This window comes from Callithrix jacchus, chromosome 5, assembly GCF_049354715.1.
Source record: "Callithrix jacchus isolate 240 chromosome 5, calJac240_pri, whole genome shotgun sequence".
NCBI classification, from domain to species: Eukaryota; Metazoa; Chordata; class Mammalia; order Primates; family Cebidae; genus Callithrix; species Callithrix jacchus.
Window position 1 is genome coordinate 102769797 of NC_133506.1, and position 22249 is coordinate 102792045.

The 22249-nt window shown below is 36.6% G+C and overlaps 1 protein-coding gene across 28 annotated transcripts in view; it reads right to left on the reverse strand.

Annotated features, from left to right (window-relative positions):
• NF1 (neurofibromin 1) overlaps nucleotides 1-22249 on the reverse strand; it is a 296867-nt gene that overhangs the window by 18224 nt on the left and 256394 nt on the right. For all 28 annotated transcript variants that reach the window (XM_078373889.1, XM_078373884.1, XM_002748206.7 and 25 more), the window contains 17 exons: nucleotides 21739-21879; nucleotides 21306-21585; nucleotides 20659-20873; nucleotides 20038-20099; nucleotides 19779-19893; nucleotides 19098-19199; nucleotides 17280-17420; nucleotides 13829-13955; nucleotides 11946-12077; nucleotides 10571-10706; nucleotides 8506-8663; nucleotides 4251-4373; nucleotides 3752-3882; nucleotides 3473-3573; nucleotides 2189-2331; nucleotides 1778-1824; nucleotides 66-282 (listed from right to left, as the gene is read on the reverse strand). In XM_078373889.1, coding sequence (XP_078230015.1) covers nucleotides 66-282; nucleotides 1778-1824; nucleotides 2189-2331; nucleotides 3473-3573; nucleotides 3752-3882; nucleotides 4251-4373; nucleotides 8506-8663; nucleotides 10571-10706; nucleotides 11946-12077; nucleotides 13829-13955; nucleotides 17280-17420; nucleotides 19098-19199; nucleotides 19779-19893; nucleotides 20038-20099; nucleotides 20659-20873; nucleotides 21306-21585; nucleotides 21739-21879 — 2371 coding nt within the window. The remainder of the gene's footprint in view (nucleotides 1-65; nucleotides 283-1777; nucleotides 1825-2188; nucleotides 2332-3472; nucleotides 3574-3751; nucleotides 3883-4250; nucleotides 4374-8505; nucleotides 8664-10570; nucleotides 10707-11945; nucleotides 12078-13828; nucleotides 13956-17279; nucleotides 17421-19097; nucleotides 19200-19778; nucleotides 19894-20037; nucleotides 20100-20658; nucleotides 20874-21305; nucleotides 21586-21738; nucleotides 21880-22249) is intronic.

Genomic DNA, 22249 nt, shown 5'->3' on the forward strand with positions numbered 1-22249 from the left:
CAGAAGGGAATTCCTAATGTTGGTGTCTTATTGTTCAAGGTCACATAAAGATCACATTTACTGACCTGGGGAATGCTGGGAAGTTGCAAGTGAGGTCATGGAATTAGAGAGGTTAAGGTTGGCAGTGATACTAAGCTGGCTCTGCAATGCAGGAGGGTAAGGAGATGTGGGTGTCAGGAGGGATTCTTCACTGGTTTCTTCATCAATTCCAGGCAGGTACGTGTCAATCAAGGCATCAAGAAACTTAACAATAAGTTCAGCATAGTCTGGAATTTGTGTTTGCTGTAAAGGAAAATAGGAAATTATTTTAACTCCTTTTTTTGTTTTTAAGTAAATCCCCACCTGAAGCCAAAATATATTAATTTTGTTTAGACTTAATTTACTATTTTCCTTCCTTTGTATTACTTATCATTAAAAAAGGGGAGTGGAGTAATATTTATAGACTACCACAGGACTTACAATAGGGAGTTCTATTCAGCTTACACTTAAAGCTTCAAGATGAACCCGCATTTTCTGAAAGCCATGCACAAGACAGACTGAATTTAATACTGAGACAATACAATCATCAGAAATGATGTCTAGCCAATTTTCCAAAACAGAGAAAATGAGCAGAGCATCATCATTCCAGCTGCCATTTAGATTCTACTCATTAGATGCCGTAAAGGGCTCAGAGACTTACTGCAATCCAAATGCAAAAACTGCTGTATAATATACTTATTTCTATAACTTAAGGCCCACTTTTTAAGTGACAACCTTTGCATGTCAATAGATATTCAGTAATAGTAAAAGGAAATAAATGAAATACTCAATTCTTAAAAACTGGAACAATTCATATTGATTTAGCACCCCCTGTATCTAAAACACTACACTAAGAACTGTTCAAGGAAGAAACAGAAATCCTACCTTCAAGGAACTTTGATCAATTGGAAAGAGACCACATACAGAGAAAATGATTAAACACATATTATGTAGCACTACATCAACTAATGCCAATCAAAAAACAAACTAAGGCCAGGTGCAGTGGCTCTCGCCTGTAATCCCAGCACTTTGGGAGGCAGAGGCAGGCAGATCACGTGGTCAAGAGATCAAGACCATCTTGGCTAACATGTGAAACCCTGTCTCTACTAAAAATACAAAAATTAACTGGGCATGGTGGCGCACATCTGAAGTCCTAGCTACCTGGGAGGCTGAGACAGGAGAACTGCTTGAACCCGGGAGGTGGAGGTTGCAATGAACCAAGATTGCATCACTGCACTTCAGCCTGGCGACAGAGTGAGACCCTGTCTCCCCCAAAAAACCCCCCAAAAACCAAAAAACTGAATAGAAGCAAAATGAGGACAAATGCAGAGAGGAATGAATCTAATCTAATAGGTTGGAAATAAAAATGCTTTCATGAAGTAGATTTTAACCATGGTAATGCTCCTTGCTAGTCATATTTAATTGTGTGCATTAAGATGATCAAATACACAGGGACTGAGGCAGAAAAGTATCACAGAGGTTTATCATACTCTTCTGAAAAGTAGAGCATAAGCTGAGTTTGTAAAAGTGAATACACACACACACTCACACCATGCTGCCTCCTGGAACAAAACCTTGTGACAAGAAAGTTTCAAAAGTTCACATTTGAAACTTTTCATAAGTTTCAAAAAGTAATATATGTGTTTATCATGAGTTATTATTCTGGTTTTCAGCATATTGTGTGTTCTTAAAACAGGCATACTAATTTGAACAGAAACCTTCATTTTACCAAAAGTTAGAGAAAAATATATTTTCTTACCTTTGAAAAGGGTCCTGCAAACCGCCACAAGCCATTAAAACCAAAACCTGCAACAAATCAAATGTTACTCTTATAACAAGCAGGATATCTTTTAATTGTAACAGAAGTTAAATAAGTTGTATTGTTGATGATATATAAACCCTATGTACATGTTGAAAACATGTTTTTAGAAGGAGTGTCAAAGAGACTAAAATCTACTTAAAATATATTCAATATAAAACCACATTTTAATTTAAAAGGTTGTTGACCAGTTACATCAAACATACAATTGAGAGAGTCGAAAAATTGAATATGGAAATAAAAGTATGAACAAGTCTATCCCTTATAAAGAATTCTGTAGCCAGTGCATTCTACAACCGTGTGCATGTTAGCAAGTTCATCAACCATCCTTCTCCAGATACATTTATTTACTTTGCAGGTAAGATGTTTGGTATTGTGGTGGGGATTCTTCATGGTATACCACACTCTGCACAATTCCATGGATCGGATTTAACAAATTTGGATCTTGGCACAATGATAACAGGGTGTTGATCTTAGAGTCCAACAAATTATGCCTAAAAAAAAAAAAAATCAACAGAAGAACGTTTTAGAGGAAAATTAAATGAAAATATGCAGTGGAAAACATAATACACATTCGAAGGGAGATGAGCACTTTTTACTTTCTGAGGTATTTCTACACTTTCCAAATTTTCTACAATGAACGTGTGTGTGTGTGTGTGTGTGTGTGTGTGTGTGTGTGTGTGTCTGTTTTTGTCTGTCTTTTGTTTTAGTCACCAGGGAAAAATGGTGAAAACTAACAACTGGTAGTGTCACATAACCATGTATAACCATATATGGTAAATGTTTGCCTAGAACAAGGTTGGCTCTGTCTGCTACTTAGCATTTAGTACTATTTCCATCTGTTGTATGCTGACACGCACTTAGGAATTAAAACTAAATTTAGGATCTGTGCAAAAGAAAAAGAAAAAATTAAATTTAATGTTAATCAGTTCTTTTAAAATGCTGAGTCAGATCAAATAGAGAAAGCAAAATTAGTTTAGAGGGGGTGAAATACATGATCCAACTGAAACTTAGGAAAGAAATTATTTCTAACCTGGCTACACTCTGTTAATAAAAACAACCGAGTCCTAACTCTCTAATATTCTACCATGAGATTAAAAAAAAAAGAAGAAGAAAATAATGACACGATATAGAAGGCCTAGATCAGGACTAGAATTTCTCTGAGCTATTTAAATTTGAACACTTTGAGGTTATTATTCTTTAATCCTTAAGAGATAATAAAAATTTACCTCATAAATAGAAGGTCAATTTTGTTTTCACTCAGCTGTGGATAAACACAAAAGCTCTACTAGAAAGCAAACCAAAACAGGTATGCTGATTTAGATAAACCAGTCTAATGGTTTGCTTCTAAGTGAAGAAAATGAGCAATGATCATCAAAAATTAAACCACTTAACCAGATTTTTAAAAAAAGTCTTTCCTTATAAACTTTCTAATAGATCTAATAGGTCAACACTAATCTTAGCCCTCATTAAACCTACTGTCTCTCAAAACCTAAAATCACTATCACAGTTATCTCATTTTGCCCTCTTTGCAACCAGTACACATTACCAGGTAATATTTTTCCTAAGCCTTTATAAAGCATTTGACTTAAAGACAGGCACGAAAGTTAATTAAAACCAAAATGAGATACTTACACAACAGGAAAGACTTTGGGAAACACAACACTGGCTTCTGCTAAGTATTCATAAAGAATTCGTTGATCAAACTCATCTGTGGTGTATTTTACCAGTGTAGCCTGCCAAGATGCAAAAAAGTAAACAAACAACATTTTTACTTTGTGGCTGAATTGTTATCTGTTTTTGTGAGAAGCAGAAGACTGTATCCTCTTCATGTTTTTAATATTTAAGGGCCTCCTAAAAGTAGACTGGAATAAAAATTTGAGGGTGGGAGACCCAGAAAGAGGAAATCCTTACTAGAACAGTAAGAAGCAGCGCTTGGATCTTCGGATCAGTAAGTACTTCTTCATCCAAGAGAACATTTGATTCGGACACTGAAACCTTACGTAAATGTGGGTGCTGTTGTGATGAGGAAATCCTCTGAGTTTCTGCAGTAAGATAGGGAATCAACATGATCAGCTGTATTAAACACCTGAATAATCACTTCACCTATTTCAATGTTACTTCTAAAATTCAATAGCTTTCTTTAGTAGACACTTAAGATAAACATCATACAGAATTACTATTCACCTATACAAAAATTTTGGCTACCTATTTACAATGCTGCATAAAATATATATGGTAAGTTTTACACAAGCTTCAAGATAACTGTTTTAAGAACAGTTATCTTTGAGAAATGACAAATGTTTCTATATTTCATCCTAAAGAGCCTAAGAAATGGCTGAAAAATAAACACGACTTTAATGGACTCTCCCACCTTATTTTCAATGACCTAGATCAATACTTTGTTTCTTACCCATTTCATAATCAGTTTCTGCTACCCTCCTCATTTTGGGGGGTGTGGTGATCCCCGATTCCATTTCTTGCCTTTTAGGAGCCTTTGTGTCTGATATTAAGTGATCAAAACTCTTCCTTGTTCCTATAAACAAAAGTTACAGAATATGGGAAGTTCATTAACCACAGTGTCTATAAATTGGAATATACTAAAAAAAAATTTGGATATGAAGTTTTCACTTATGACTCAAAGAAAGCTCTAATATACCCCTGGAGCAGAGTTTCTTTCCTTTATTCTACATCTTCTCAAAGGGTTTGGTTCCCACAGCTTTCTGTTTCAGGACAGGATGCACCTTACTGGTACAAATCTGAGATTATATTCTGTACACTGGAGGTAAATCAACAAATATGATAACTGGTAATAAATAACAAGGGTAGGCATTATTCAGTAGGAAAGGTCAACTATGTCTGACCAGTCTTTTCAGTTTAAGAAATGCTGCTGGTGCCAAGAACTACTCATTAATACATGAGGAATTTCCAAGCTTAGGAAAAAAACAGAGTTTGATTTTAATTTTTTAAGCTTTGAAAAAACAATATGCATGCCTGAAAATACTAAAAACCAGCTACATTGGGAGATGCTGCAAAAATAGAAAGTAGCATAATCTCCCACTTGGCTTTGAGTTTCTCTAATTACGTAATCATGTATTAACACTTAACCTTTTTTTTTTTTTTTTTTTGAAAGGGTCTCACTCTGTGGCTCAGGCTGGAGTGCAGTGGTGTGATCTCAGCTCACTGCAACCTCTGCATCCCAGGCTCAGGTGATCCTCCCACCTCAACCTCCCCAGTAACTGGGACTATAGGCATACACTACCATACCCAGCTAACTTTTCTATTTTTAGTAGAGACAGGCTTTCTCCATGTTGCCCAGGCTGGTCTCAAACTCTTGGGCTCAAGTGATCCACCCACCTTGGTCTCCGCAAACTGCTGGTATTACAGGCATGAGCCACCATGCTCGGCCAACAGTATTATTTTTTAAAAGCCAAAAATTAAAGCCAATATAATAAAATCTGACAACTGAACACTTGAGAAATACAAAGTTCTATTATTTCAAGAATTAATATGAATAACTATTCATCATAGTCATAAATACCAAGGCCAAATAATTAACAACCCAAAGGGATCTAGTCCAGCTTCTTTGTTTCACACACATGTACACTGATGAAGCCATAAACAGTTAAGTAATTAGTCTGAGGTAGTATGGCTAGGGATCTAGACAATAACCAGATGGAAAACTCAAGTTTTCTAAAACCAGTCAGTGCTTTCCATACTACATGAGACTGGGACACTACTTTCTACATTTAGTTTTCCTTTCTTTCTCACTCTTCCTTTTTATTTTATTCCCTGCATTATTCCTGGAAGATCTCACTTTGCTTAAATAGCTTCAACTATCTGTGAGTTAATAAATTCTAAATGTTTACTTGTTTACTTCTTTATTCCCAAATTCCAGGTACATCTTGTGGTTTATTTCTTAGATATACACTCCCAGATGTCTTGAAAATATTTCAAATATAATCAACTAACCTAAATTTATCATGTACTGTAAGCATATTAGTCCTGATTTCTATGAATGGAATCACTATTCAGCCAGTTTTTAAAACTAGAAACTTCTGACATCCTTCACAATCTTCTCCCCTTCCCTACCTGCAACTGTTGGTCGCTAAGTCATGTCCATTCTACTTCAGAAACCTATTCCAAACCTGATTTTTATTTTTTTGAGACAGGGTCTGACTGTGCTGCCCAGATCTGCCTCAAGCTATCCTCCTGCCTTGGCCTTCTGAGTTTCTGGGACTACAGGTATGCACCATTATGCCCAGCTTCAAATCTGCTGGGTCTTCTCTATTCTCCCATTGCTCCTGCCTTAGTACAGGGCCCATACCTTTTTTTTTTTTTTTTTTTGCTTGGACTACTATATCAACTTTATTAAATGGTTCCCTTGCTAAAAATCTCTTGCCATCTCTCCACACTGCTGCTAGAAAAACTTGGCAAAAATTAAAATTTGGTCATGTTCTTCCCCTATTTAAATATCTCAGCTGAATGCATAAGGTTAAATCTCTTACCATGGCACACAGTCATTTGCAATTGAGTTCTAATCCTTCTTCTCATCTCATTTCCTACCCCATTCCCCATGATGCTATGATGTATTGTCAGTTGCTTTCCTGCCTTTTCTTTACCTTTTCTTTATTCTTGCTATTCCCTGCTGCTCTTAAACATACACCCTTCCTTATCCTGTTGTCTATTTTGCAAGTATACATTAAATCTACAGGACACAGCTCAAATGTTATCTCCTCTCTGTAGGTTTTTTTTTCTTCTAATTTCCCCATATCTCTAAGTTTCCTCCATCAAGACATATTGTTTTAATGGCACCTGGAGTTGCTATTGTGATTGGCTCATTATAAGTCTTGGACACAAATTACAAACTCTTCCAGGGCAGTTACCACATCTTTTTCACTTAGTACATGGGTTCAATGAATTCAATACTATATTTTTCCCCATGTTTCTGAGGTTAGCTTTTCATTAACAATGGCGTTGGCATAAAAATTCAGAATTACAAAACACAAAGTTTTTTGTGTCTTGTAACTCCTAAAAGATTACTTATGGTGAGGTAATAATAGAAGGGAACTCAAACAACAGTAACACACTTATGTGGCTGGTAACCGTGACTGATATTCATCACGGCTTCTATTTTTTTTCTGGTTTACTGGCAGGTTGTTTATGTTACAATTTGTTGTTTGTTCACTAATTTCCTTATGAACACAAACATTTCTCCAATACCTAAAGATACTTAAATACGTTTGCATGGATAACTGAAATCTGTTGAACCACTCACAGTGTTGGCCACTGAAATGTAGTTCCCAATGTATTCCAGTAACAATTATAATTTTACCCAATGGGATACAAGAACATCACTGCATTTCCTCTAAGCAGCTATGTAAGATCAGTGTTCTTGTTTGTTTGTTTGTTTGTTTTGAGACAGGGTCTCACTCTGTTACCCAGGCTGGAGTGTAGTGGTGCAATCCTGACTCACTGCTACCCCCACCTCCTGGGCTCAAGTGATTCTCCTGAGTAGCTGGGACTACAGGTGCTCACCACCATGCCCAGCTAAGTTTTGTATTTTTTGGAGAGATGGGTTTTGCCATGTTGCCCAGGCTGGTCTTAAACTCCTGGACTCAAGCAGTCCTCCCACCTGAGTCCCCCAAAGTGCTGGAATTATAGGTATGAGCCACTGCACCTTGCCTAGTGGGTTTTTCATTCATTTACTTTCAGGTACTAAAATGGAAAAGAGTCTCAATAGCATTTTAGATGTACCTCTCAGAGACAATAATTCTATAAATGTTGATGTAACTGAGCAATCTTAATTTCAAGAATCCTATTCTCTGGGCGGGCATGGTGGCTTATGCCTATAATCTTAGCACTTTGGGAGGCGTAGGAGGGCAGATCACCTGAGGTCAGGAGTTTGAGACCAGCCTGGCCAACATGGGGAATCTGTTGAACCACTCACAGTGTTGGCCACTGAAATGTAGATCCCAATGTATTCCAGTAACAATTATAATTGTATTTTGTCTATTAAAAATACAAAAATTAGCTGGGCGTCGTGGCATGTACTTGCAATCCCAGCTACTAGGGAGGCAGGAGAACTGCTTGAATCCGGGAGGCAGAGGTTGCAGTGAGCCGGATTGCACCACTGCACTCCAGCCTGGGTGACAGAGCAAGACACTGTCTCAAAAAAAAAAAAAAAATCCTATTTTCTTTCAGTTATTGAAAAAACATATATCTTTCTGTCTTTTCAAAGACAGTGTGGCAAATAGTACTATTACAGCTTCATACAATATTCATGTCTTCTCGCAGATGATAACTTTGTGAAGTATTACAGGGTATCATTAAAGCCCTGGGTGCAGCAAGACTCTTCCTTTCTTACAGATATTTATCTACTGTGTTTCATGGTCCCATTCCCTGCTGGCCAGCCAAGGCAAAACAAAATAAGGAGAGTCACAATACTTATTCTAAGATTCAGAAAAAACTGTTTCAAGGTCCCATTCTCATTTCTGTATCTCAACTTACAATGCTTAATTGATCTATCCAACTCTTGTAAATGGCATCAAAAACTTTGTGACATTGAGACAGAAAATTTTGATAATCTTGAAATTTCAAATAATTTTTCAAGATGTCTATTTTTAAAAATAATAATAATAAAATCTAGATAATTTAGATAAACTAACCAAGCAACTTCTTAGTGTTGGCCTGAGAAGGCTGCCCCATGTCCAAGCTCATGGATTTCCTGGCTCGGGGACTGGTCTGGCCAACAGTTGGATAGGTGGCTGCAAGATACCCTTCAGAACCTTTGGGAGAGGACCATGGCTGATTCTCCTTTAGTGTCCTGAGAGATTAAAACAATAGAGAAAAATTAATTAACATGGTGACAAATAACCATTGTTTGCTCCTTCCAAGTGGCTGTCCTATTTCCTAACGACAGCAATTAATTAATTTTAAAACTGCACTTTAAAGGGCTTTAGGGTACAAACTCTTGATGCATCCCCAGGAATTATCAACTTTCTTGCCATAGTATCTTATACACAGTAGGTACTCACCAAAAGCTGAACAAAAACAACTGTACTGCAATTTTTAAAAGCTGACAAATAAAAAGGTATATATTAAGTATCCAGTCTTTAGCGTCCCTGGGCGATATTGAAAGAAGAATATGGCCAGGCGCAGTGGCTCATGCCTATAATCCCAGCACTTTGGGAGGCCGAGACGGGTGGATCATGAGGTCAAGAGATCGAGACCATCCTGGTCAATGAGGTGAAACCCTGTCTCTACTAAAAATACAAAAATTAGCTGGGCGTGGTGGCACATGCCTGTAATCCCAGCTACTCAGGAGGCTGAGGCAGGAGAATTGCTTGAACCCAGGAGGCGGAGGTTGCGGTGAGCCAAGATCGTGCCATTGCACTCCAGTCTGGGTAACGACAGCGAAACTCCGTCTCAAAAAAAAAAGAAAAAAATAAAGAATATACTGTGCCACATAATAAAATACACTAACACTAACTGTAGTTGATGAACTTTAAAAAATCACACAAAAAATCTCATAATGTTTTAAGAAAGTTTACAAATTTGCATTGGGCTGCATTCACAGCTGTCCTGGGCTGTATGCAGCCAGTGGGCCACGGGTTGGACAAGCTTGGTATACAACATGATGTTTTAAAATGTTTACATTGTAGGATGGCTAAATCAGTATAATTTGGAGCTAATTAACATATATGTTGCTTCATATGTTTATTTTTTGTGGTGAGAATACTGAAAATCTCCCATAGCAATTTTCAAGTATACAATACATTGTTATTAATTATAGCTATCATGTTGTATAAAAGACCTTGAACTTACTGCACTGATTTTTTTTTAATCACAAAAAATCAAGTCTAAATAGTCAATTGTTTACAAATCAAGAAAATCAGACATTAAATTATACTTTGACAGGGGAACACAGGCAAACTATTTTACCCTTTCCATAACAAAAAGGGCATACCTCAAAGTAATATAATAATGGGGCATACAAAAATAAGACTAGTGAATACCAAGTATGTTGAAACATTTTTGCATACATTGTTAAAATCTTAAGGAAATTGTTGAAGTCTTTTTATCAAAAAGCAGGATGTTGATAAATGGAATGATATAAGTTTTACAAGCAGAAGATAACTTTTCTATGTTCAACACTGTCCCTAAACCTTAAAGATATTTTTATTTAACTGAAATATAGAAAAATCTCCCAATGTCATTTTCATAAAATTTCTCCAAATTATACTGAAAAATATACTACCCAAAACCATGTATAGCAGATATAATTTATTTTACCATTGAAATCTACATTTTAGAAAACTTCTAAATAACTTTAGTGTGATTTGAGTAACTAAAACAAATGTGTTAGCATGTGCATATTTTTACAAATCTGTATAGATTCATCCTGTATCCAAGCATGTAATGTGTTGTTTATATTTTGCATTAGTTTTTTTTCCCAGGCATCTCTTTTGTTGTTCAATTGGTTTGTGCTTCAGAGGCAAACTAATGTTAACATTAAATGTTAACATTAACAATTAAATTAGAAGAATAACTTTCCTACTGACATAAAATACTACATATTTATAAAATGAGTTTTGATTTACACACTGTTCCTAGACCATCTCTAGATTTCCCCCATATTACCTTCTAGATTACTCTGCTGCTTGCCTCCATTAGTTGGAAAATTGAAACTTGATTAAGATTATGTAATTATAGGAGAGTAAATCCACTTACCTATAGGTAGGGTCACCATGATGAATGGGATATGTATCCATAGGAACATTTTCCATTGAAATATCAGTAAGAAGAAGTGACTTTCTATGTTTTAGGCTGCAGCGACTTCGAACTTCTTCAGACACTGTGAGCAAAGCTAAAAGGAAAAAGGTGGCAGATTAAAAAATTTAACAAATCACAAGTGTGACTTAAAACAGGATGAACTTCTTACAGTCTCCTAAAGAGAATAATACCTGTTAAATGTGCACATATTTTGGAAGACTATATAAGCATGAAATATACAAAGAGATTTATTTAATAAGCATCTTTTATTTTCCAAGTGCTTTAATGTACATTTGATTTTAACAAACACAAAGTAGGCAGGGCAGGTATTAAGTTCAATGAGAAAAAATATTGAGATGTTAAATGATCTGCTCAAGGTCATATGGTTCAAACGAAAAAGGTGACACATATGGAACTCTGTGAAACTGAGAATCAGCACTTTCCATCAAAAAACTATATTCAAGAATTGTATTGTACATAAGCGTAAGTGTTGCTGAGTAGAGACACAAAAGATAAGAGCAAATAGGAAGTGTTAATGGAATGGTGGGGATAGGGCAGACAGTCCAGATAAAATGGCATAAGGAATGAATGTTGAAGAGGCAGTCACTTGTGGGAGATGGCAAGTAGATTAGCTTAAAATAGCCTATCCATTTGGAGTGGTAATAAAAAATGAGGCTCATGAAATTTAGAGAAAGATGACAGAACTGAGAGGGCTATTTAAGGGCCCAGGATGCTAGACTGAAAGCATTCCAATTTTATGACAGATAACAGAGAGCCACTGTAATGTCCTGAACCAAATATGACCAAGGGAACACATTTCAGATTTTAATGGGAATTACATTCTTTCTTTCTTTTCTTTTTTTTGGAGATGAAGTTTTGCTCTTGTTACCCAGGCTGGAGTGCAATGGCGCGATCTCGGCTCACCGCAACCTCCGCCTCCTGGGTTCAGGCAATTCTCCTGCCTCCGCCTCCTGAGTAGCTGGAATTATAGGCATGCACCACCATGCCCAGCTAATTTTTGTATTTTTAGTAGAGACGGGGTTTTACCATGTTGACCAGGATGGTCTTGATCTCTCGACCTCGTGATCCACCCGCCTCAGCCTCCCAAAGTGCTGGGATTACAGGCATGAGCCACCGCGCCCGGCCTAAATTCTTTCATATAGAAAAATGTTTTGGCAAAACTCTCAAAACTGTAACCACCACTAAAGGACCAGACTGTGACCTTTTTACTCTGCCAAGCAACCAGCTAAAGGACCTATAGGTATTTGTATTTTTTGGGTGATCCTTAGATATAGATGTTGCAAGATTAATTTTGTTTATTTTGTGTTTTTACCTGCTAAGTAGGCCACGCTCTGTGTATTCACTTCAAATTTGTCACAATTTCTGTGTTTGTTAACCAGAGTTAGTAGTGTATGTAAAATTCTGACTGTTCTTGCAACAATGGCAGGTGAAGGATGTCTGTACCCTACAAAAAAAAAATACAAAGTTAATTAATTTTTTGAACAAGTATCTGCTGCGTTCTTATTCTCTGACTAGCAACTGTGCAAGGAAAGGAAGTGTAACTCCTGCCTTCCAAGAATACTATTTGGGAAGGTAAAACATACATATGTGAATGTGAATAATTAATTACATATAAGATTAAGCACCAAAAATGTGTAGAACAGAATATTCCCTAGAACCCTACAGTATTCCAGGAAGAGGAAAATTAAAAACATGATAGTCTTTCAGATCTTCTATTCCCTAAAGCAGCACAGCTTTAAAAAAGAAAATCTATGTATTAGAATGACCCTTAAGATTTCTTTTGAAAATAAGAGTTCTTTTACAAAAATATTTTTAATTAAAAGAAAACCTAATGACATAGCAAGTATATGCTCTAAGAGTCCAATAAATAGGGTTGATTAGAGGATAAATTTGATCTTTGGCCAACTTTTAATCATTAATGCTACTCCATTTAAAAATAGGTGATTTGAACACGGAAAGTATCTGATATTCTTTTCTTGTTTTAAGACAGAGTCTCAGTCTGTCACTCAGGCTGGAGTGCAATGGTGGGATCTTGGCTCACTGCAACCTCTGCCTTCCAGGTTCAAGCAATTCTTGTGCCTCAGCTTCCTCAGTGTCTGGAACTATAGACATGCATCACCTCGCCTGGCTAATTTTTGTATTTTTAGTAGAGACAGGGTTTTGCCATGTTGGCCAGGCTAGTCTTGAACTCTTGGCCTCAGGCAATCCTCCTGCCTCAGCCTCCCAAAGTGTTGGGAGTACAGGCGTGAGCTGCCACACCCAGCCTGGTATTCTTCTGGATATAAAAAATAAGTAAGCACTTTAATTAGCCCAGTTGCAATTCCTTACCTTGGTATCCTTTTGTAAGTGTAGTATCTTTTGAGAAATCCCTATTGGCCTTAGAGATTAACACTGTCAATATTTTTTGCAGAAATTTCATAAGAAAGCGAAATGAAATGCATACATTCACAGAAGTGGGTGTATGCATATATACATCAGGCAAAAACTGGGGGAATCTCCATCATCCCTCAAGCCTAAGATTTAAATTGAAACAAAACTGTTGACTCAAGCTGTAGCTAGACTCTCTATTGTGGCCACATCCAGTGCTGAGTCCACTGGGGTTTATGCCAGCTCCTTATCCCAGGTCTTACTTTACCCTTCCTTGCCTGACCTATTAATATGCTGTTCCTATTAACTGTAGTCTCTGGCCATGACTGCCCCATGTTAATGAACCAAAGATAACAAGCTGTGAAGTTAGCGATGGGGAGTAAAACCAGATTAGGAAGTGAATATACTGGCTCTGAAGAATAGCTGGAGATCACTGGCTTTAAGCAATGTAGAAGCGAGTAAGGGTAGGGTACCGGAAAGGTGAGGTACAATGGTATAAAATAATAGTATTAATCGACAGCAAGTCTAAGTAGCTGGAACTATAAGCATGTGCCACCATGCCTGGCTAATTTTTAAATTTTCTGTAGCGATGAAGTCTCACTATGTCGCCCAGGCTGGCCTCAAATTCCTAGCCTCAAGTGATCCTCCTGCCTTGGCCTCCCAAAGTGTTGGTATTACAGGCATGAGCCACCACACCTGGCCTAGTTTGCATTTCAAGTAAGACATATGGGCTAAGTTACTTCAATTTATTTCAAGTAATCAATTATTCAAATTATTTCTGTTTTTTTTAATACTATTTCATAAAAATATTCTAACATAGGCTTTTACCTTTTAAAAGGTGTCCAACCAGAGCAAAGTTAAAGTTAGAGTTGAAATTGAGTCCAACAAAATGATCCATTTGCTTGCAGTGCCACTCCAGAGGATTCCGGATTGCCATAAACACTTCCTCTGGACTCTATTAAATATTAAAGATAATCATAAGATGGTTGATAAGGTTCACACAGGAGCTTTCTTTAAAGGCTCACTTAATTGGTTTCTGTGTTCAACAGTATGATAATCTAAGTAATCCTTTCAAGGTGAGAGAAATTATTTTCATTCGACTGCAGAAAACCACAGTACATTTTAGCTACTACAAATTAACTGGTGCAAGACAGTTAAGCATATAAATGAGAATATGGTAGAAGATTAAATCACTTTAATTTACAATACAAAATAAATGACTCTCAATTTACATCCTGGTGACTTTTAACAAGCTTATAACTCTGATGCCTAGCATCCTAAGGGCACCAGAATCAAAATTAGCTCCTGCTACTGGGCTGTTCTGAAGATTAAAATGCCGAGGCAGATGCCCCATTTGCAGTGCTCCATTTGCAAATATTCTTTTTTTTGAGATGAAGTCTCACTTTGTCGCCCAGGTTGGAATGCAGTGGTACCATCTTGGCTCACTACAACCTCCACCTCCCAGGTTCAAGTGATCCTCCCACCTCATCCTCCCAAGTCACTGAAATTACAAGCCTGCGCCACCCCAGCTAATTTTTATATTTTTAGTAAAGACAGTTTCACCATGTCGGCCAGACTGGTCTCCTGACCTCAAGTGATCCTCCCAACTCAGCCTCCCAGAGTGCTGGGATTACAAGCATGAGCCACTGCACCCAGCCAATTTCCAAATATCTTTTTTTTTTTTTTTTTTTTTGAGACGGAGTTTCGCTCTTGTTACCCAGGCTGGAGTGCAATGGCACGATCTCGGCTCACTGCAACCTCCGCCTCCTGGGTTCAGGCAATTCTCCTGCTTCAGCCTCCTGAGTAGCTGGGATTACAGGCACACGCCACCATGCCCAGCTAATTTTTTGTATTTTTAGTAGAGACCATGTTGACCAGGATGTTCTTAATCTCTTGACCTCGTGATCCACCCGCCTCGGCCTCCCAAAGTGCTGGGATTACAGGCTTGAGCCACTGCGCCCGGCAAATATACTTAACATATAAATAGACAATAGCTAATATCACTGACCACCATTGTCCCAAAAAAGTTCTAGAAAAAGAGCAATGAGAATTAGGAAAGAGAGGGTCTAGTCCCAAAACAGATGTACAAGCATGGGCAAGTTACTTAACTTCTTAATTCCTTTCTAATTTGCAAAATGGAGGTCTGATTAATAAACTCCTTAATACCTCCTACCTCTAAAATTTAGTTTCCTTATTTCTCAGACCCCTAGCTGTTCTGGATTCACACTACATCTGGTAGACTGACCTAAAAATGTTTATACCAAGTATCTTCACACTTAAAACCATAATCCTGTTCTTTCTACCCACAGCTCAGTTAACTTCACGTCAGGCAAATCTCATTATATAATAAATTCTTTTAAAAACATCCCCCTCTTTTCTCCTAGACTCTTCCCATTTTTATCCAAACACAAAAGAGACATAATTTCATACTATTTTATTCTCTCCTCTATTCTCCATGAACTAAAATCCAACCCCAATCAGATTTCCATTTTACAAATTAGAAAGTAACTAAGAAATAACTTGCCCATGTTCACACACACACACACACACACACACACACACAGCACCCCTCCTAACATTTATTAATCTTAATTGGAAGGCCAGGCGCAGTGGCTCACGCCTGTAATCCCAGCACTTTAGGAGGCCGAGGCAGGTGGATCACGAGGTCAAGAGATCAAGACCATCCTGGTCAACATGGTGAAACCCCATCTCTATTAAAAATACAAAAAATTAGCTGGGCACGGTGGCACGTGACTGTAATCCCAGCTACTCAGGAGGCTGAGGCAGGAGAATTGCCTGAACCCAGGAGGCGGAGGTTGCAGTGAGCCGAGATCATGCCATTGCACTCCAGCCTGGGTAACAAGAGCGAAACTCCGTCTCAAAAAAAAAAAAAAAAAAAATCTTAATTGGAGTTGGATTTTATATAATATATATATACATATATATATATATATATATACATATATATATATATATATATACACACAAACACTTTATATATACACACATATATTTTACGTGTGTGTATATATGCATACACCTTTTTTTTTTTTTTTTTTTTTTTTTTGAGACAGGGGCTCGCTCTGTTGCCCAGGCTGGAGTGTGGTAGCATGATCTCAGCTCACTGTAACCTCTGTCTCCCAGGCTCAAGCAATCCTCCTACCTTACCTCCCAAGTAGCTGGGATTGCAGGTGTATGTCACCATGCCGAACTAAGTTTCGCATTTTTTGTAGAGACGGGGTTTTGTCATGTTGCCCAGGGTGGTCTCTAACTCCTGAGCTCAAGTGATCCACCTGTCTTAGCCTCCCAAAGTGCTGGGATTACAGACATGAGCCATCACTCCCGGCCACTAATGGTATTATTTTAAAGTGAGATTAGACAAAAGAAAAAACTAGTAAAATTAAGTACCCAAAGGTTTCCTTTAGACTATCCAACTTCCTTATCTACTATGAATTATACCTATTTTTCATTAAGTGGTATTATTAAATAAAAATCAGTTTACCTTTAGATTATTTCTTTACTTGTGAAATGGAGGGCAGAGAATGCTAACCTTTACCTTAGGGTTAGGAAAATTAAAAATAATGAATGTATAGTGTTTAGCATATGGCCTGGCATGGTAGTTACTATTATTACTATTATGTATTATTTATCTGTATTCTGTAAAGACAAAGATAATTATGTATTATTTATCCTTATTTTGTAATTCTACTAGGATTAGGCCAGTACTGCTTTTATTTGTTTTTTTACTATATACATTTTTTTTTTTTTTTTTGAGATGGAATCTTGCTCTGTTACCACGTTGGAGTGCAGTGGTGCAATCTCGGCTCATTGCAATCTCTGCCTCCCGGGTTCATGTGATTCTCCTATCTCAGCCTCTCAAGCAGCTGGGACTAAAGGCACGCACCACCACGCCCATCTAATTTTTGTATTTTTAGTAGAGATGGGGTTTCACCATCTTGGCCAGAATGGTCTTGATCTCTTGACCTTGTGATCTGCCTGCCTCTGCCTCCCAAAGTGCTGGGATTAAGGGCATTAGCCACTGTGCCCAGCCAGCTTTATTTATTTATTTATTTTAAAACTATTTTTATATAGAAAATATGCATTCAAGTTTACATAGTTCTTTATGAGCTGGTAAGGAAATATACTCATGATAAGTTATATTATAGAACTTGATATTTAACTTAAGAGCTTCTTGTGATTTTAAAAGAATAGCAACAATAAAAGAGGGAAGAGTAGTAAATTTGAGTAATCTAGGAACCCCAAGGGAAAGCTTGCTTACCTTGTCATTGAATATCCGGAGACTATCTAAAGTATGCAGGTTTTGTTCAAGAAGTGCAGTGCCTGCTGAATACAAGTTGACCTCATCAAGCTGCAGCACAGCCACAGCTACCCAAAAAAGGGCTTTGTGCAGAGGGGAGTCCTGGCAAAGGAGACATGTTTGAGGCTAGTAATATGAATCATGAAGTAGTCTCTTTCACAACATACTGCAGTAGCTTATCTTCCTAAATTACCCATGTTTTCTCTTTTGGGGAATATAAAGATATGGGTAAGCTTTTCGTCTTTTCCATATGTAAGTTACTGTTAGCTAGACTGAGAATCTTACTTAGCATTCTCCCTGTGCTTTAATTTCTAAATCCAGTTACTCAGGTTTGTTGATTCTTCTAGAGTGGTCTCTTTTGTATCTGTCATTTCTTTCTTATTGCTAATGACATTAACCCATGCCAACCTTATTTATTATAAAGATGGATTCTTTTTAACCTCACTTTCTCCCTACTCCAATCCACTGGGCACACTACCACCAGGATCTAAGTCCTGCTTTCGTTATATAACTTGTCTGCTTAAAAATTGTACATTTCAAAACTCTTTTCTGAACAATGCTGAATGTGAGATAAGGTCTATCCAGCCCTCACAACTTTCCCTCTCTCTACTCTTTTGATAAATTTCTCCATTACAGCTGTAATGTTCTACCCACCTTCCCTCCATTGTGCCAGCATTCTTGTACAGTCCTATTGCTATCCTTACTGCTCAAGGCTTTTTGCTTGCTTCCTTTCTCTCTACCTAAATTAACTCCTATGTTTCCCTTTAACTTGAGTTTAGACTCTATCTTTTCAACTTCTTGTCACTCTTAACCAGTATGGTAATCTCTTGCTACTCTGAAATAGAAGTATTTATTATTGGTAATCCTTATTTAGCATTGTGATATTAGGAGAAATACATGGACTTTAGAATCAGATAATATCAGATTAGAATCATGGTTCTTTTATTAGGTATGTGACCGTGGGCAAGTTATTTAGCCCCTCTGAGCTCATTTTCACTTATAAGATGGGGACAAGAGAAGCGTTTTGTTTAATATAAAATTAGGATGTTTGTAGACAAACCAGGAATATAACAGGTATTTATTTATCTGTTCTCTCTCCCAAGTCTGGCATGTCTTTGTACTCAAATCACAGAATTAAACCACTTTAGAATTGGAGGGCAATACCATGCCATTATCGAATCTAAGATTATTCATTTTATTAATATGAAAACATGATGTCTAGATATGTTAAATCAGGGCACAAAGCTGGGATAAGCTCAGGCCATCCTAAAACAGTGGCCACATCATTTTACTCCTTTCAAGTATCATCTTCATTTAGTACCTACTCTTCCGATGATTAGGTAATAATAATCACTAACATATGATGTATTTTGTTTACCTTATTATCCATCCACTCACCAACCTCCACACCCACCCTAGAAAGTAAGCTCCATGAAGGCAGTGAGTTTTATGGGCTTTGTTAGTCCTCTATCTCTAGCACCTAGAACAGTACTTGGCAATAGCAGATAATTAATACTTCTAAGAGAAGTAAGAATATATACCTATCTCTCCTTTAGCACTGATAAGACAAAAAACTTTCAAGCACTTGAGAACATACTATTTACACTTACTCTTCTTCTAATATAACTACTTCAAACAACTAAACTTTAAGAGGTTCTACTTTATAGCATTTTCTTTATAGCTTATTCTCAATTCATCTTATTTTCTAAACTCTTTGAAAGAAAAATATTCAACACTGATATCCAAAATGAATGCACTCATTTTCTATATAGTAATTACCTTATTAAGAAGTGGCTGTAATTTGGTCAGTGCTATTACTGTAGCTTCTATCAGAACTTGACTGTTGTAAGTATCGGGTCCTTTTAAGCAACTTTCAAGTGCCTTTTAGGAAAACAGAATTTTTAATTTTACTTTCATTGAAATAAAACATTAACTCCTAAACTGAATCTCAGAATAAATTCAGGAACATCTACTTATTTAATAAATACTAGAATGATTTGTAATGCTATGACGATCTTGGTAGTTGGCTTAATGTACATTTATTTTCTAATTTTTGATATTTCTACATAAGAGTCTGACATTATTTTTTCTTTATTTTCTTTTTTTGTCTATGGGGTGATCCAAATGACATTATTATAGTAATTACAAATTACATAATTTTATACAAGACTATAGTCTTACCATATAATTAAATGCCTTGAAAACTGGTAAAATATTAAGTGTACCTGTTTAGCAAAAGAGGCATATTGAAGTAATCAGAGTTTTCGAATAAAGACATCTTCTTTAGAGAAGATTTCTTCAAAGAATTACAATAAAGAAAATAAAATACATTTTAAAGGCTTAATAAATAACATGATATTTTATTGAACTCAAATTTAAACGTCTTTTAGAAAAATGAAAGATATGCTTTACAACCTGGGAACCATAAATATTTGGGAGAACTGAGGGCAAAACAAGTACCTTGCTAAGAATACGGATAATCTGCTTTATCTGCCCATGAGACACTCGTTTGCTAATACAGCCAAAGACAACAAGAGCTCTTGGTTGCAGGGATGGATTATATTGGAATGCAAATCTGCAATTAAAAGATTCACAGAACTTATAAAAACCTTTGTGTATATATATACTAAATAATAAATTATAATACTGATCATACAGTAATAGCTTTATTTTCAATAATAGACACATTTTTACAACTTATATTTAATTTGGGACATACCTTTGAGCTAGTTCTGTCCACTGGTCCAGCCACTTGCATGTTGGAATATCTCTCATGCATGCCTAAAAAAGGGGATACTCTGAATATATATGTACATAAATGTTTTTAGAACTGTTTAAATGTTTATTGTAATGTCATTAAGTGACCTGTTACCAATAACACATTCCATGCAAGTGTTTTTATTTAAGCATTAAATACAAAATAGCACAATAAACCAGTATTTATTTTATAATTCTATTTTACCCAGTATTTCTTCTATATAGTATTAATTTTTTTTTTTTTTTTGAGACCGAGTCTCACGCTATTGCCAGGCTGGAGTGCAGTTCGATCCCCACTCACTGCAACTTTTGTTTTCCAGTATCAACCAATTCTCCTGCCTCAGCCCCCCGAGCAGCTGGGACTACAGGCACGCATTATCACGCCCGGCTAATTTTTTGTATTTTTATTAGAGACGGGGTTTCACCATGTTGACCAGGATGGCCTCGATCTCTTGACCTCATGATCAGCCCGCCTTGGCCTCCCAAAGTGCTGGGATTACAGGTGTGAGACACTGCACCTGGCTAGTATTAATATATTTTTTTAAAAAGATTTTAACCTAGTTTCTGATTTTGCCTTATATACCTCCATGATCTCCAACAAAGCTTCTGTGACTGTTTCCAAGGATGTCAAAGCAAAAGTCTCCCTCTCATAGGAGCCAGGAGAAAATGACCTGTCCCGGTAACTGGAACGGAAGGCAATGACAGCAGCTGATTTGACTTTGCTAATACCAAACAGCAAGTAAAACTTGGGTAATGAGAACTCTGTCAGACTGAGTCTCAAAACTTGCTTGGTCTCTTCTGTAAGAGAATAAAGGAACAAGTAAAGACAGAAAATATTACTTTTTGATTTCTAAAGTTCCATGTTTCATTTCGAATTTGGAAAATTTGAGTATCATATAACAATTACATAATCACCCTCTCTAAATCAAACCTCTAAATACATTATATTAAGGCTCCTTGTTCTAGCTCCATTTATCTACAAATCGGTGCTGGTAACGGAACACAGTCAACTGGCACTGAGTATTTCGTTTATGTGATAACTATAAGGGTCTACATGACAACTATGCACAGAAAATCTTTACTACAGCTTGATATGAAATGAAAGTAATGGTTTAAATTAGCAATTTGGTGTTAAGGCATCAACATAAATAATAAGATAACCTATATTGATCAGGTGAAGCAAAATGGAGAAAGGAACTGGTAAACACAAATTCCTTTCCTAGAACTTACCACTGAAATGAAGCTGTGAACAAGTACACAGAGAGTGAATGATATTAATGACCAGTCCATGTGTGGAAGCTCTAAGGGAGAGTGGACCTGTGGCTACTAAGAAAGTAACAACGTGGAAGAGGTAGGGAAGATGAGCTGCCACATCAAGGGAATTGTTGAAGGACAGCATCAGCATGTAGCGTGCTAAAATAGCAATATCATCCCACATGAGATGTTGTTCTAAAGTAGGAGTTGGAGATAAGCATGTCTTGTCAATTATTTTGCACATCCTTCCAATAACCTGTAAAGAAGTAGAATATTTTTTTTAAAAAAATCATGAGACTTAAAGTTTTATTACAAAAGTTCAGCTTAATTTAAAAGTAATTACAAAACAAAAAACCTCTTGATAAAAACAGATACACTATAGTACAGAAGGCAAAAGCAAAGTGATTACCTTGCTTGAAACCAATTTCACATTTCCAGAAGCCAAAGCTACAGCAGTATCTGCCATCACCTCAGCTTTAATTGATCCCAAGCCACCTGTTGCACTGGTTTTGATGAAACTGTCTAGTACAACATCAAGCAGATCTGTAATCTAGTTGAATAAGGAAAATAACATGTTTTTAATTATTCTACCAATTTAATTTTTAATTAAAAATACTCATTGGAAGAGCCCAATCAATATCAAAATTCTATTTTACCCAAGGCCTCAAAAATACTAGATTTAATTACAGACCTGTCAGTAAATACAATTTATCATAAAATACCCAGGAAAGGATGAGCATATTCATTTGATTTCTTCAGAGATTAAGAGATTGGTATTCAAAAATTTAACTCTATCAATACTATCTTCATTCAGTTGCAAAGTATCTCTGTGTTTTTCTAAGGCAGTAATGTATGATCAATATAAAATAGTGATTTGAAAATACAGAGCTGGGTGTGGTGGCTCACGTCTGTAAACCCAG